We start from the raw sequence: 14,324 nt of genomic DNA, 5'->3' as shown, positions 1-14,324 counted from the left end.
CAGATCACATTAGAATCAATCATTCTCAAAATATGAAGAGAGCTTCTTTTCATGAACCCTAAAATTTTCTTTCTCAATCTAATCAGTTCATTTGATTTCATAAAAAATTAATAGATAATCAAACAAGATTTGATTTAAACCTGAAAGAAAGTCTTATAGTCGGGGACGAATCTATTAAAGGGTTGGGAGAGACTGTTGTAGTAAATCACCAAGGAGTTGTAATTGGTTGTTGTCTAAGTGGGAGAGGGCTAAGTCGAGACGGACGTGTTCGGATTTAGGGCTAATGAGGTGGGAGAGGCAAGAAGGAATATATGATGGTAACAGAGGGGTAAATTAAATATAAAATCATTGTTTTAAGGACATATTTGACAATTTAGTAATAGTTTAGGAGTAAAACTAAATATTAACCTTTTGTAACGCTGCGACGGCGTTAATTTCCATGAAATGACGGTGAAATGACCATTTAGTGACCAATATGTTATTTTTAAAATCTCAATCGAAAAACAAAAATTTACTCAAACATTAATGATTGTTTGTGCAGTTTATCCTTGATTGAAACTATTTAAATAGTTATATGATCATATTGTCAAAACTGAAAATATGATGATTCTATCGATACTAATCCCATAATTAAGTATTCATTTGAGTAGTTTACTCTAAATTTTAATGATATATGATCTCGTTTAGTATAATATAAAGTCTAATACACTTTTATGTGCTTAAATTATACCTCAAACTGACTTTTAGTATCTAATTTTTTTTTCATCAAAAATAGTTTTATAATATTTTATCCGTTACACTTTTAGGTATTTATCATTAAAAAATCGTTAACTGATAAGTGTCACATCCATTTTTAAAAAAATTAAATAATATTATTAAAAATCGTTAAATGACCTATGTTACCTCCATATTTTAAAAAATAAATATTTTTAAATAATATTTTATTTAGAAAAAAAATACCAAGGTGACATAGGTTATTTAACAGTTTTTTAACTTTACACATTTAACAAAAAATAAATTAAATATTAAAAAATAAATTTAAAATATAATCTAGGCACTAAAAGTCTCTTAAGCGGAATAAACCTCTCTCGTCAGAAGAGAAAAAAAAATCGAAAACCGTCTCGATCTCTCTGTTGTTTTCCATGGCGACGCCAGCGGCTGATTCACGTAGCAACAGGGCAGCGGTTCAAGCAACTAACGACGATGCTTCAGCCAGTAAACTGTGAGTGCTCTTACTTGTTTCTTTTTTCTATATTTTATCCATTGTATTCTTCACCTTTTCTCTTGTCTTTGAGAAAATTGAAGTAAAAAAAAACTAAGTTTGGAGAATTTTATTGGAATAGTTCTAACTTTTAATCATCGATATTTGATACACCATTTCGATGCTAAAGAGATGAATCTAATACAAATGTTAAGCTGGAAATATTTTTGTTCCGAACATTTCTTGATTTCGAAAATTATTCTGTCAGGATATATATATTCATACGAGGTGAGATCAGTTATTCTTGTGTAAAATATGATTTATATTTGGTTTATTGACCATTTATTTTATTTTCTGAATCTAAAATGTCTAATTAGTTGTTCAATATAAAAAATTTACAATGAAAAATAGAATTATCAATTGATATGATAGAGATATTGATTGGAATTTTACTTGCATGTTGGTAAATCCAACTATTGGTTTGTTAGAATATTAACCGGGGCTTAAATTAAATTTATATTAGTATAAGTTGCCCGCTTTTTCTATACATATCAGTCTAAGAATAAGCGTATTTAACTCATTCAAACCCACGAGCATCATTTGGTATTTTATTTCTCACTTTCCTCCAAACTGTGTATTTAAAGGTCATGTGTTAAAAAGGGATACATGAAAGATGATTATATCCATATGTTTGTTAGAAGACCTGTGAGGAGATCTCCTATAATTAACCGAGGTAAGATTTGACTCATTTGAATTTCTTTGCCAGTTTTTTTAATGAATTTAATCTAATGGTTTTTTCCCCTTGGCTGTGTATTTTAGGTTATTTTGCACGTTGGGCTGCTTTTAGGAAGCTTCTATATCAGTTTCTTGATTGTGAAGGATCTAACAGTGAAAAGTGTAACATAAAGAAGCAGATACTATCACTCGGTGCTGGATTTGATACCACATATTTTCAGTTGCAGGTACCTGAGTTTTCTTATGAGTTGGGATAAACTCATAACAGAAAAATAAGATCTAAAGATGTGTAACTTTATTGTTCGTTTTGTGTTGAGCACTTGAAACTTAAGTTTTTCCATATTTTTATTCTCTGGTATTAGCTATTTGTTTTGTTTCTTTGTTCAGTAATTATCTAGAGAAGATGCATGTTCCCTTGTACAATTATCTAGAGAAAATGCAAGTTTAATTGGGCTTTTGTTTTCTTTCATTCACAGGACGAGGGAAAAGCACCGTATCTATATGTGGAACTGGATTTTAAGGAGGTGCAGTTTTGAATTTAAGATTGCAATTGATTTGTGCAATACTGTGCTTTAAACAGTGATTTCTTTCTATAGGTTACTAGTAAAAAGGTTTCCCTTATTGAATCCTGCAGTCAATTGAGGGACAAAATTGGTCCAACAGCATCAATCTCTCAAGGTAAGTTGCCTTGGCCACCAGGTTGTTAGATATCAAGTTGTTGCTGTTATTGTTTTTATTTCTCAAATTGCCACTTTCCTTTTCTGGTTTATGTGGTTGCATAGTGCTGCTATCAAGAGTGTGCTTTTTCCATTGTATGTAACTTATATTAAAGATGACATGCAAAACACAAGCTTAAAATTGTCCCTTTCAACTGTCCTGTGGATAACTCATATCTGGTGTTTGTATTCTTTTTTCAAACATTATTTTTTTCTTTCTCTTTGAAGTCGTATGTCTATTACATCTAGAAGATGTTTTGAGGCTTTGGTGGCCGATTTTGTTTATTGTAGTCTATCATCCGTCAACAAATATTTGTTGAAGGAATCACAGAGCTGGCTTCTTCTACTTTACAGTATCTTGCTTCCGATGCATTTAAGCACATGCTTCTTCTGTGGAGTGATCCAGAACTCGTATCTTTGCAGAGAATGGAGAAGTGCTCAGTGATCACTACAAGCTACTTCCAATTGATTTGCGTGACATTCCAAAGTTGGATGATGTCGTATCATTGGCAAATATGGATCCCAGGTATTTCATGAATCTGTCCTATTCTTTTGCACTTGTTAGCAGTACTCATCCATTTGGAAGCCTAAAATTCCATTTCACAAGTTTATTGATTGTGATTGTGAGTGTTTGCTCAAATTTGTGTTATTTTCATGGTTTGGCTGTTAAATGTGCATCTATTTATTATTTTCTACCTTTAATGGGTAGAATCTGTTTATTATTTTCATGTTTAGGGACCTTAAGGGTCGTCTGATTTTGGTATCAGTCTGCTAACATTCATAATTGCAGAATGCGTTTTAATATACCTGGATCCAGATTCAAGCCGTTCTATTGTTGGTTGGGCATCAAAGACATTTTCAACATCTATATTTTTCCTATATGAGCAGGTTCTGTACTTCTCTGAAATCTCAACATTTTTAATTCCCTGTTGGTTGTGGTTTCTTGATTGTGTTCCTTTAAGCAATGTGTGTCTGTCATGGTTGATGAGAAATTGATGAATTTCCATTTATTGTCCTTGTCAACAGATTCATCCAGATGATGCTTTTGGGCAGCAAATGATAAGAAATTTGGAGGTGAAAACATCTTAGGTTCCGAATTTCATTTATTTATTAGTTTGCTTGTTTCTGTGATTGAATTAGCAGTTTCTTATTCAGCTGTTTGTATGAAGTTTTTTTGAACCCAGAGCCTCTTCATTTTTGTTTAAAATTTTGTAGATGTTTGGTGGAAAGATTCACCTAGATAGGAATGTGGGTGTCAGGTTCCCTTTACAGAATGTTGTTTACGGTCGAAATGCAAGAAACTTTTAACTTAAGGAATTAAGACATATAATTGCAGTCAATTATACCTTTTATTTTAAAATACTGTTTATATTTACTGAAGTTCCATATAAAGAATAATTTTTTATAGAAAGATGGCCTCGTTAAAACCCCCATCATAACCGCTGATCTACAAAGATAGATCAGCGGACATTGAATGGAGGAAAAGAGTGCCAATAATTTTATTACTAAAAAACCAGATACAACAACATTACATTAGACCAATTACAATCATACTCCTACCACCAAACAACAAAACCCAATACAAACTACCAACCAATCCCTGCATATTACCCCCTCGACAATCCTATCCAATACCCAACTTGGCAAACTCATCTTGTAATTGGCACCTCTCTTAATATGCCTAATGACCACACCCCTCTTTATCACTATATTAGCAATGTCATTCACCACAGTTTTAAACAAAGGAGTACAAGAAGCTGGATTTTTAATCCATTCTAGAGCCACTAGATAATCGGATTCTAAAATTAGCCTTCCCCTATAATCCCACTCCGAGTCCAAAAATAGCTGCAGACCCCTCTTGATAGCCAGCAATTCTACCAAAATTGGAGGGCCCGAACCAACTTTCTTTGAAAACGAATCCAACATGACACCCTTCTCGTCCCGAAACAAACCACCTATGCCGCCCTTCTGCCAAGAACTATCCATCGCCCCATCCACATTTACCTTAAGAAATCCTATCGGAGGAGGACACCAACCTTCACGAACCGAATTAAGCTTCCTTGACCCTTGATAGGAATCCGCTAACGTAAGATCGCCCACTAGACTAACAAAAGGGGTCAAATGGTTTTCAAACTTTGCCGAAAACTAAGTTGCCACTCTGTATCTCACCAAGAAAAAGAGGTGAACACGATCAAGATTCCCTTTATTGAAAACCATTTCATTTCTTTGCTTCCAAACTGACCACAAAATTGCTACAGGAATAAAAGTCAATATGGCTGAAAATGGGACCAACCCATACTAAGCCAAGAGTAACACAACCGGGCTCTCTGGAACCGCGAAAGAGATGTTCCGCATACTCAAAAACCCCGTCCAAAGACCCCAAGAAACTGTGCAAGAAACAAACAAATGAGTAATAGATTCTGAAAAATCTCCACACAAACGGCACGTCTGATCCTCGATCCCCCTAATACTACGCTTAACTAACTCGACTTTAACTACCACCTTTTTATGAGCCACCTGCAACACAAAGGACTCCACACAAGGAGGTGCAACCCCAAGCCACACAGATTTTGACCACAAGGAGTTAGCTTCAGACCTATCAAACATAAGCCTCACGCACGATTTCACCGAGAAACAACCATTGCCCTATCCAAATCCAAACATAACCATCATCAGTTAGCTCTGAAGGCTGAAAATTGCCTAACACCGTATATAAATGAATCAACTGCTCCATCTCCTAATCTGCCAAATTCCTCCTCATCTGAATATCCCAGCACCACCCCAACGAGCTCCTTGTCCTAAAATCAGCAATTCTCCCTTCTTTGTTGGTCGAGGGGATAAACAATCTTGTAAATCGATTTTTCAAAGGCACACCATCTAAACACGCATCATGCCAAAACGAAAATGATTCACCATTGCCAACCCTGATGTGAGTATTACCCTTAAAACAAGCACCAAAATCATCACATACATAGCAGCTCTTCATTGTCCCTTTTCATATCCAAGAAGGTCTCGAGGAAATCAATTTGTCAACAGTTGAAATCAAGATTATTGACAAGGCATATGACCCTTTTCCACAATGATTCTTTCTCGGAAACAAACTTCCACATCCACTTCCTCAAAAGTGCTCTATTCATCATATCCAAATTTTTTATTCCTAGGCCTCCCATTTCCTTTGGCCTGCACACCGAACCCCACTTTACCCAATGAATAGCTTTCCTTTCAGATGACCCCTATAGGAATCGCACCATAATAGCATTTAGCTTCTTTAGAACACATGAAGGAATTCTGAATAAAGACATAAAGTGGAGCTTAAAACATACTTAATCAAAACTACCCTTCCTGCTAGCAATAAAGTCTCCACCTTCCATCTTGCTAACTTCTTTTGGAACCTTTGAATAACAGGATCCCAAATAAAGACCGAGTTCCTTTTTGCCCCAAGAGGAAGCCCTAAATAATCTGCCCGAAACATACCCACCAAACAACCCAATGAATTGGCCCAACCATTAATAATATCATCCTCCATATTAATTCCAAAAATCTTGCTCTTAGTCATATTCAATTGCAAAACAGCCATCAATTCAAAGACCGACAAAACCCGACTAATATTCCTCAGTTCCCCAAAGGAGGCATTGCAAAAAAATGATTAAACCGTCAGCAAATTGCAAGTGTGAAAGCATTAGAGAACGCCCTTGACTATCAATCTCAAACCCTCTGAACAGCCCCACGCTCACCGCTTTAGTTAACAAAAGGTTCAACTACTCACCAATAATATTAAAAAGTAACGGTGACAAAGAACACCCCTGGCGAAGCCCTTTCGAAATCTTGAACCCTTCAGTGGGAGACCCATTAATTGACCATATAAAGAATAATTGTTATTCCTTTTCAAAATTACTGAACCCATGCCTTTTTTGAGCATGTTATTCGTTTTCAAAATTGGTTTATTCTACAGTAGCAAGTGCTTGGGTTTCAACGAAGCAAGTTAGTCATTTGTCAAGCCTCAATAAATGAGGGAATACAAATGGATATTTTTTCAATGCTTAAATTCCGTTAATGCCAGAAGTGCGAGGCTTGGATGCCTTGATATTGAGTTGTGGAAACTTACACTATTTTTTAGTGAAAATCAATTAACACCTAATCCTATTTTTGTTTCAGAGTCGAGGCTGTGCACTTTTGGGTCTCTATGCTACGCCAACTTTGCAAGCAAAGGAAAAACTATTTCTTGATCAGGGATGGCAGGTATATGGGTATATTTTTATTTTTTTAACGCAACTCGATATATACCCTTTTTTTTGTTTCCTTAATTTTACGGTATACATTTTCTGGTTGCCTTTAAAGTACCATTTCTGTGATGGTAAATATAGTACCGCCTCTATGCCAAGAAGAAGAAAATGTAATGCCTGAGGTAAAGCTTCGGGCTATATGAGAAGGATCTTGTGACTGTCCTTCAACTTCTTGCTTTCTTCCTAGTAACTGCCAGAATGATGAACTTAATATTTAGAAATGAAGGGCATCATCTAACAGAAATAATATTTGTCTGTTCTTTGTTCCTTCTTTTTTTTCTCTTAGCTGAGTCTCTCTGCCCTTTTTTATGCTTTCGAATTTTAAAATTTCATTGTTCTTTTATGTTTTGTTTACCAACTCCACTGTATTTCCTGAGATTTCAGAAAGCTGTTGCCTGGGACATGCTGAAAGTTTACAGTAAATTTGTTGATGCCAGTGAAAGACGAAGGTAAATGATCTGGTTTAGCATTATAAATAATTATGTTTCATATATGTCTTCGGAGATTTTGCTTATTTGGCAGCACAGATGGCTGCTTGCCTGAACTTGATGGAATTTACTCATTTTTATTTTTGAACTAGATTCCATTTTGATGACTCTTTTTATCATCCTGTCAGCTAGATTTGACATGTACTAATATCATGAACTTGAAAATAAAAATTAGACGTCATGTACGTTTATTTATCGCTTTTTGATTACATATATCATCCGTGAATTTGTTTATTGTGCATGTTCCCGTGATTACATATATCATCCGTTGTTGAGTGAAGATGGAGTTCCTCTGGCTTATTGCTTGGTAGTTGGTTGGTTTACCGCTTCTTAGTTGGAGTGTTCCTTTTTTGGAGAAGCTTGGTGAAAAATGGGGAAAGGTTGTGAGTATCCTGGAGGAAACAAGAAATAGAGATGATCTTTCTTCGGCTAGAATGCTGTTAAGGGTTGCAGGCCCTTTTGATGTACAAGAATCGGTTATTGTGGGTTCTTATGGCAGATCCTTTAAAGTTAAAATTAATGTGGGTACCAGGTGTAATCCTATCTCTGAAGATTTTGGAGTCGTGAGGCAGAATTTTTCACATAACAGCTACAATAACGATGTGTCAAAGGGGGACGATGGTAGAAACTTAGAGAAGGAAGAAGACAACAGGGAAAATTTAGAAGAAGGATTTCGATCAAAGGTAGACACGTGGCTTCAGACCAATCTAGAAAGGAGGATGTCAGAAGAAGATAGGGAACATTATTTGAAAAAGAAGTCTGTCACTCTGCCCAATGATAATGGGGTGTCAGACAAATTTGAATTTGATTTTAACTATTGTGGGGACTATGCAGGAATTGGGCTGCGAGAGGCTGTGGACCAGAGTATCCAAGCCCATTCTGATTCAAATGGGGAGTCTCTTTCTCCTATAACTAAAATTTTCCCAGCGGGCCTTGCTGTGAAGTTGAATTGGGCCAGGGCAATAAATAAAAAAAAGGATCAGCCTTTGTCTGATTTTCAAGAGCAAGATACAGATGTAGTGAGGGATGAAGCTATAGATAACAATAGAGCTGTTCAAAAGAAGTTGAGAATGGTTAAGGATGTCAATCAAGTGATTCTCAATGCGGGTAGTGATTCTTCTTTTTGTGAGAAGAAGAGAAATTCAGTGAATTTCGAGGACTGTGAAGAAATTGAGCCTTTAAATCCTAATTTAATGCAGTCAGCTCCTAATAAGGAATCCTCACAGTTTTCTTCAAGAGGCAGAACGTTGATTCAGCATAGAAGATTTCTTTCTTCTAAAAGTGTGCCAATAGAGAGGAGGAGAATGGCCAGCTATAGAAGATTTTATAGTAGATTGAGGGTGAGAAATCACTGGGTTGGAAATGAACAGAAAGAACTCTTGTCTAGAAAAGAAGACTTTCAGCAGTTTTCTTCAGATAAAATGGGAAGTGGGTTGGAAAAGGCTATTAATTATGCTAATAATCAGAACTCTTCTGTGGTACCATTTATTAGGAATAGCTCCTCAGAGGTTGTGGAAGCAGGTATTATTCCTGCTACAGAGACAGAAAGAACTAAAAGAAGGGCGAGAAGAGTTTTAACTAGGGAAGCAGTGGATCTGGTTAATTCACCTATTGTCTTTTCACCTCAATTCTCGAAGGTGGTGGAGGAAGCAATGGTTACTTGGGAAGTTTGTCAGGTGTTAGGCCTTTCGTTCAAGGAAGGTAAGAAGACTTTCATAGAAAAAATTTTAAGCCTGGAAGATGGGTCTGACTCAGCAAGGGATGGATAATTTGCAGAGTCTCACTTTTTTGCTGTTTGGAGAGTTGGTTTTTGGTTGTGGGAGTGTTGTTTTTTTATGAATAGATTAAACATTTTATCTTGGAACATTAGAGGGTTAGGGAGGAGAGAAAAATATATTGCTGTTGCAAGGCTAGTAAAGAAGGTTAGACCAGTTCTGCTTTTTATCCAAGAATCAAAGTTAGAAAAATGTCATGTATCGATTTACTAGGAAGATTGGAGGAAATTTCCTAAAGGAGGTGATGGTGTCTCCAGCACAGGGGTCAAAGGGTGGTTTGATTTCTATGTGGAATGAAAATGTGTTCAAAGTTACAAATAAGCATGTGCACAATAGGTTCTTGGCACTGGTGGGAAATTATATGAATGACCAAGAGGAATTCGCTTTTATTAATGTCTATGGTCCTGTTATTGAATCTGAAAAAGTTGAATTTTATGGGGAGTTGTTAGATTTTGTTCGTTTGTTGGATCTACCGGTTTGTCTAGGGGGTGATTTTAATGCGTATCTTGATCCGCAAGAAAAAAATGGGAAATCTTATTGATTTGCCGATGTCAGGAGGGACTTTCACATGGTGTAGCAATAGAGAAGATTCTACATGGGTTAGACTAGACCGTTTCCTAATTAGTGGTAGTTTCCTAAACAATTTTCCTAAGATCTCACAGTCCCTTCTATCAAATTCTATTTCTGATCACAATCCAGTTTTGTTGGAAGATGTTAGTATCAATTGGGGCCCTAAACCTTTTAGATTTTTTAATTACCTTTTAGAGGAAAAAGGTTTTGATGGATGGGTAGAAGACTTGGTGTTTGTTGAGAAGAAGAAGAAGAGGAATAATGGGGGGATTTTTAGGATGCTACAGGCTGCTAAAAAACAAATTAAAAGATGGCCTGGAGGTAATCAATTTGGGTTGTCAGATTCAATTTCGATGCTTGAAGGGAAGATACATGAATTGGAAAGAAAGTCTCAATGTCGAATCTTATCTAAGGGTGAATGGGATCAGTGGGTTGACTGCAAAAATGAGCTGTGGAAGTTGTTTAGGATCGAGGAGAGCATTTGGTATCAAAAGTCCAGAAGTAGGTGGATTAAGGGTGGAGACAGAAATACTAGGTTCTTTCATCTAAGTGCTATGAGAAGGAATAGAGTAAACTCCATTCATTCATTGAAAATTGATGGAGTTTTAATTTCGGATGCGGGAAAAATAAAAGAAAGTGTGTATAATTTTTTCAAGTATGCATACAACTCCAATTCGGCCTTGGAGGCAGAGGACTTGAATTTGGATTTTGCACAGTTAACAACATCTCAATGCGCATATTTGGAGGAGGAATTTTCGGAACAAGAAATATGGCAAGCAATTTCTTCTTTGGATAGTACTAAAGCTCCTGGACCGGATGGTTTTACCATGGGTTTTTACAAGAAATACTGGAAAATTCTTAAGAATCAGATCATGGAGTTTTTCTCAGATTTCTATAAAGGAAAGAAGTGGGTTCATGGAGTTAATCATGCATTTATTACCTTGATTCCTAAGAAAGGTAATCCTGAGTGTATTGAAGACTATAGACCTATTAGTCTTGTGGGCAGCCTGTACAAAATTCTGTCAAAAGTTCTTTCCAAGAGACTAATATCGTGTATCGATGATATTATTAGTCTGTCACAGTTTGCTTTTATTCCGGGAAGGCAATTGTTAGATTGTGCATATTTGGCTAACGAAGGTATTGATTCTTGGAGGAAGCAAGGACTTAAAGGGGTTGTATTTAAAGTGGATTTTAGCAGAGCCTACGACACTGTGGAGTGGCAGATTCTGCAAAAGTTAATGATAAAGATGGGATTCGGCGAGAGGTGGTGTTCTTGGATCAAACAGTGCATTTCAACGGCTTCTATCTCGGTTCTAGTGAATGGTTCTCCTACTGACGAGTTCCCTATTGCTAAAGGTTTGAGGCAAGGTTGCAGCCTTTCTCCTCTTTTGTTTAACATGGTTGGGGAATTACTACATTTGATGCTGTCGAAAGCAGTGGACTTGGGTCTTTTTCAGGGGTTTTCTTTTGGAAACAGTCAAAACTCTTTTACTTTGTCTCACCTGCAGTTTGCAGATGATTTAATTATTTTTTGTCGAGATTCAATTACTCAGATAAAGAATGTTAGAAGAGTTTTGAGGATTTTTGGTTTATTGACGGGGCTCCAACTGAATTTAGCAAAAAGCAAGCTGTATGGGATTAATGTGGAGAGTGACATACTTGATGTTTGGGCTAGGGATATTGGCTGCTCTATTGATTCATTCCCGACTGTTTACTTAGGTCTACCTTTAGGAGAGAAAAAGAACTCGGCAAAACTTTGGGAACCAGTCATTGAAAATTTCAGCAAGAAATTGGCAGGCTGGAAAGCTAATTCTCTATCTATGGCCGGTAGGCTAGTACTTATTAACTCGGTTTTATCTTCCCTACCTATTTTTTACCTATCCATTTTTAAGATGCCTTCTACTATTTCTCACCGGTTAAATTCCATGATGTCGAATTTTTTATTGGGTGGAGGGGATGGAAAGAAGAAAATTCACTGGGTGAGTTGGGATAGAATTTGCAAACCGTTGAGTGGTGGTGGTTTAGGCTTTGTTGATTTGAATGTTTCAAACTGAGCTTTGTTGGGTAAGTGGATTTGGAAATTTGCAAATGACAAAAATTCGATGTTGAAGAGATTCTTATGTTGTAAACACAATGTCAGCTGTCAGACCATGGATATTAACAAGGTTATTTCTCAAAATGACTCTTGGATGTGGAGGGGAATTGTTAATAACTTCATGAAGGATGATACCATCGGAGGTTGTATTAGATCTCATGCAAAGATACAAATTGGGAATGGGAAATCTATATCCTTTTGGTGTGATACATGGCTTGGGGAGTTTCCTTTGAAATTTCTTTTTCCAAGAATTTTTGCCCTTTCTACTAATAAAACGGGTAATGTTGCAGACTTTGGGAGTTTTGATTCAACCTGATGGGAATGGTGTGTGAAGACTAGGAGGAATCTATGTGATTGGGAGGTGGAGCAGCTGGTAGAGCTGTTGGATAGGCTGAAAAATGTTAAACTTATTGAGTCATTGGATGATGGGTTGTTGTGGAATGGGTTGAATGTCGGGCTGTTTTCTGTTAAAGCTTGCAGGAAAGCTCTTTATAATTTTAATTATGAATCTTTATTTTGGAGTAACTGTGTATGGTCGGGCTTAGTTCCTCCTAGAGTAGAATCCTTCATTTGGCAATTGTCCCATCAAAAAGTTGTTGTTAGAGTTGAATTGTTGAGAAGAGGGGTTCCTTTAGGGGAGAACATTCTTTGTCCACTTTGTAACCTGCAGGATGAATCAATCCAGCATCTTTTCATTTCATGTCGAGTTTCGTGGGAACTTTGGTATAAGATTATAGGGTACTGGGGTTTTCGGTTAGTTTTACCGCCAGACCCTCCTTCGCTGCTTAGTTCTTGGGCTGATGTGAATCCTAAATCTGCTATGTGGAAGTTTATTCCGGGGGCAGTCTTGTGGTCAATATGGAAGATTAGAAATGAGATCATTTTTTGAGGAAAAGAAATTGGATAGATTATCATTATTTTTCACTGTGCGGTTAAGGTTATCCAAATGGTATTTGGCAAAATATCCACTTATCCCTATTCAGGTGGATTCTTTAATTGCTGACCTTTCTTTGGCTGATAATCTAACAGAGTTCATAGGCATGAATAGGAAGGCGATTTGTTGGAGTCCTCCTCCAGTGGATTTTTTTAATTTTTTTAAGTTGAACGTGGATGGGGCTGTTAGTACGGTTGGTATGTATGCTGGAATAGGGGGTATTCTCAGAGATTGGAATCGGGATATTCTTTTTTCGTTTTCAGAAAGTGTCGGTCCTTCTCCTACTATCCTAGCAGAGCTGAAGGCTATCAAAAAAGGAATTGACCTATTTGTTTCATCACAATGGGCTTCGAAGGGCAGACTAATTATTGAAAGCGATTCAAAGATAGCAGTGGATTGGATTAAAGACCAAGCTCTTGCACCTGCTTTTCTGTCAAACTTTGTCAAGGAAATTGTGTCTATTATTTCTGCTATTCAGGCTCTTGTTAGGTGGATTCCTAGATGGTGTAACTGTGAGGCCGATAAGTTAGCAAAGGAAGGAATTGGGTAATTTTTGTCCTTGCTTAGGCAGTTGTGTAAGCCTTAAGAGCAAAGTACCCTCAGGACTGTTTTTAAGTTTTATGTAGTTTGCAAGACTGTTTTTAAGCCTTATGTATCTGGTTTATTATCAATAAATTGATGCACTCTTTTCCTCCTTCCGCTAGTTGGTCCTACCTTAGGGCAGAGGACCACTATGAGGGAGGTTTTTAATGAGGCATCCTATTCCTATAAAAAAAAAAAAAAACTGCCAATGCCATGACCTGGGTAATTCGATCTTTTATTTTTGAATGAGGTTAGTTCAATCTTTAATTTTCTGTTCAGGGAGAATATATTCTTCGACTCTTTCTATTCTACCTTGCATTGGAAAGCTCTGCATTTTTGAACATGTCTGAAATATTCTTTGAGAGGATTTCTCATATGTGATATTCTGGTGCTCAGAATCGAACGGCTGGAATTGTTTGATGAATTTGAAGAATGGCATATGATGCAGGTAAGTGAACCTTTGGTTCAGTTAAGTATTTGTGTCTGAATTTGAAAATGGATATGAAAATATGATCGATTAAGTATCTCTATATATATATGGAGAGGAAAAAACTAAATATACCTGTATCCTACACTCATAATCGACTCTGAGCAGTCTAGTTTGATGTGTCGGCCTGACATGTGATGACTGAAGGTCTTTAGTTCTGGCAACAACGGCTAGCGGCGTGAATAGAATAGCTGTTGTCTTATCATAAACGCCTGATTGAGAACTTCCAAGGATTTTATTAATGTGTTCACTGATTTTGTTTTGAACTGCTGATTTTCAGGAGCACTATTGTGTTGCTTATGGAATCAATGATGCCATGGTATGTTCACGTAATTTTCATTGGTTCACTAAAATATTTTACAGCATGAATAAGCATCAATCTTAGCATTCCATTCTGCTAGGCTGAAGGTGTAAATAAGACCTTTGTCTTTGTAAGTTATTCGGGTTTAGCTTGGGAA

General features: G+C 36.6%; 1 protein-coding gene across 1 annotated transcript in view; it reads left to right on the top strand.

The window, feature by feature from the left end:
• Window positions 1-1,088: 1,088 nt before the first annotated feature.
• LOC120136904 (leucine carboxyl methyltransferase 1 homolog) overlaps window positions 1,089-14,324 on the top strand; it is a 42,365-nt gene continuing 29,129 nt past the window's right edge. Inside the window, exons 1-12 of the mRNA XM_039152833.1 lie at window positions 1,089-1,222; window positions 1,846-1,934; window positions 2,021-2,163; window positions 2,413-2,460; window positions 2,533-2,614; window positions 3,076-3,178; window positions 3,420-3,540; window positions 3,679-3,726; window positions 6,808-6,891; window positions 7,320-7,384; window positions 13,776-13,827; window positions 14,147-14,185. Of these exons, the coding sequence (XP_039008764.1) occupies window positions 1,143-1,222; window positions 1,846-1,934; window positions 2,021-2,163; window positions 2,413-2,460; window positions 2,533-2,614; window positions 3,076-3,178; window positions 3,420-3,540; window positions 3,679-3,726; window positions 6,808-6,891; window positions 7,320-7,384; window positions 13,776-13,827; window positions 14,147-14,185 (954 nt within the window). The 5' untranslated portion in view covers window positions 1,089-1,142. The remainder of the gene's footprint in view (window positions 1,223-1,845; window positions 1,935-2,020; window positions 2,164-2,412; window positions 2,461-2,532; window positions 2,615-3,075; window positions 3,179-3,419; window positions 3,541-3,678; window positions 3,727-6,807; window positions 6,892-7,319; window positions 7,385-13,775; window positions 13,828-14,146; window positions 14,186-14,324) is intronic.

This window comes from Hibiscus syriacus, unplaced genomic scaffold (assembly GCF_006381635.1).
Source record: "Hibiscus syriacus cultivar Baekdansim isolate YM2019G1 unplaced genomic scaffold, ASM638163v2 tig00110637_pilon, whole genome shotgun sequence".
Taxonomy (NCBI): Eukaryota; Viridiplantae; Streptophyta; class Magnoliopsida; order Malvales; family Malvaceae; genus Hibiscus; species Hibiscus syriacus.
Note: the sequence above shows the minus strand (reverse complement) of the source record. Positions and strands in the feature narration are given on the sequence as shown.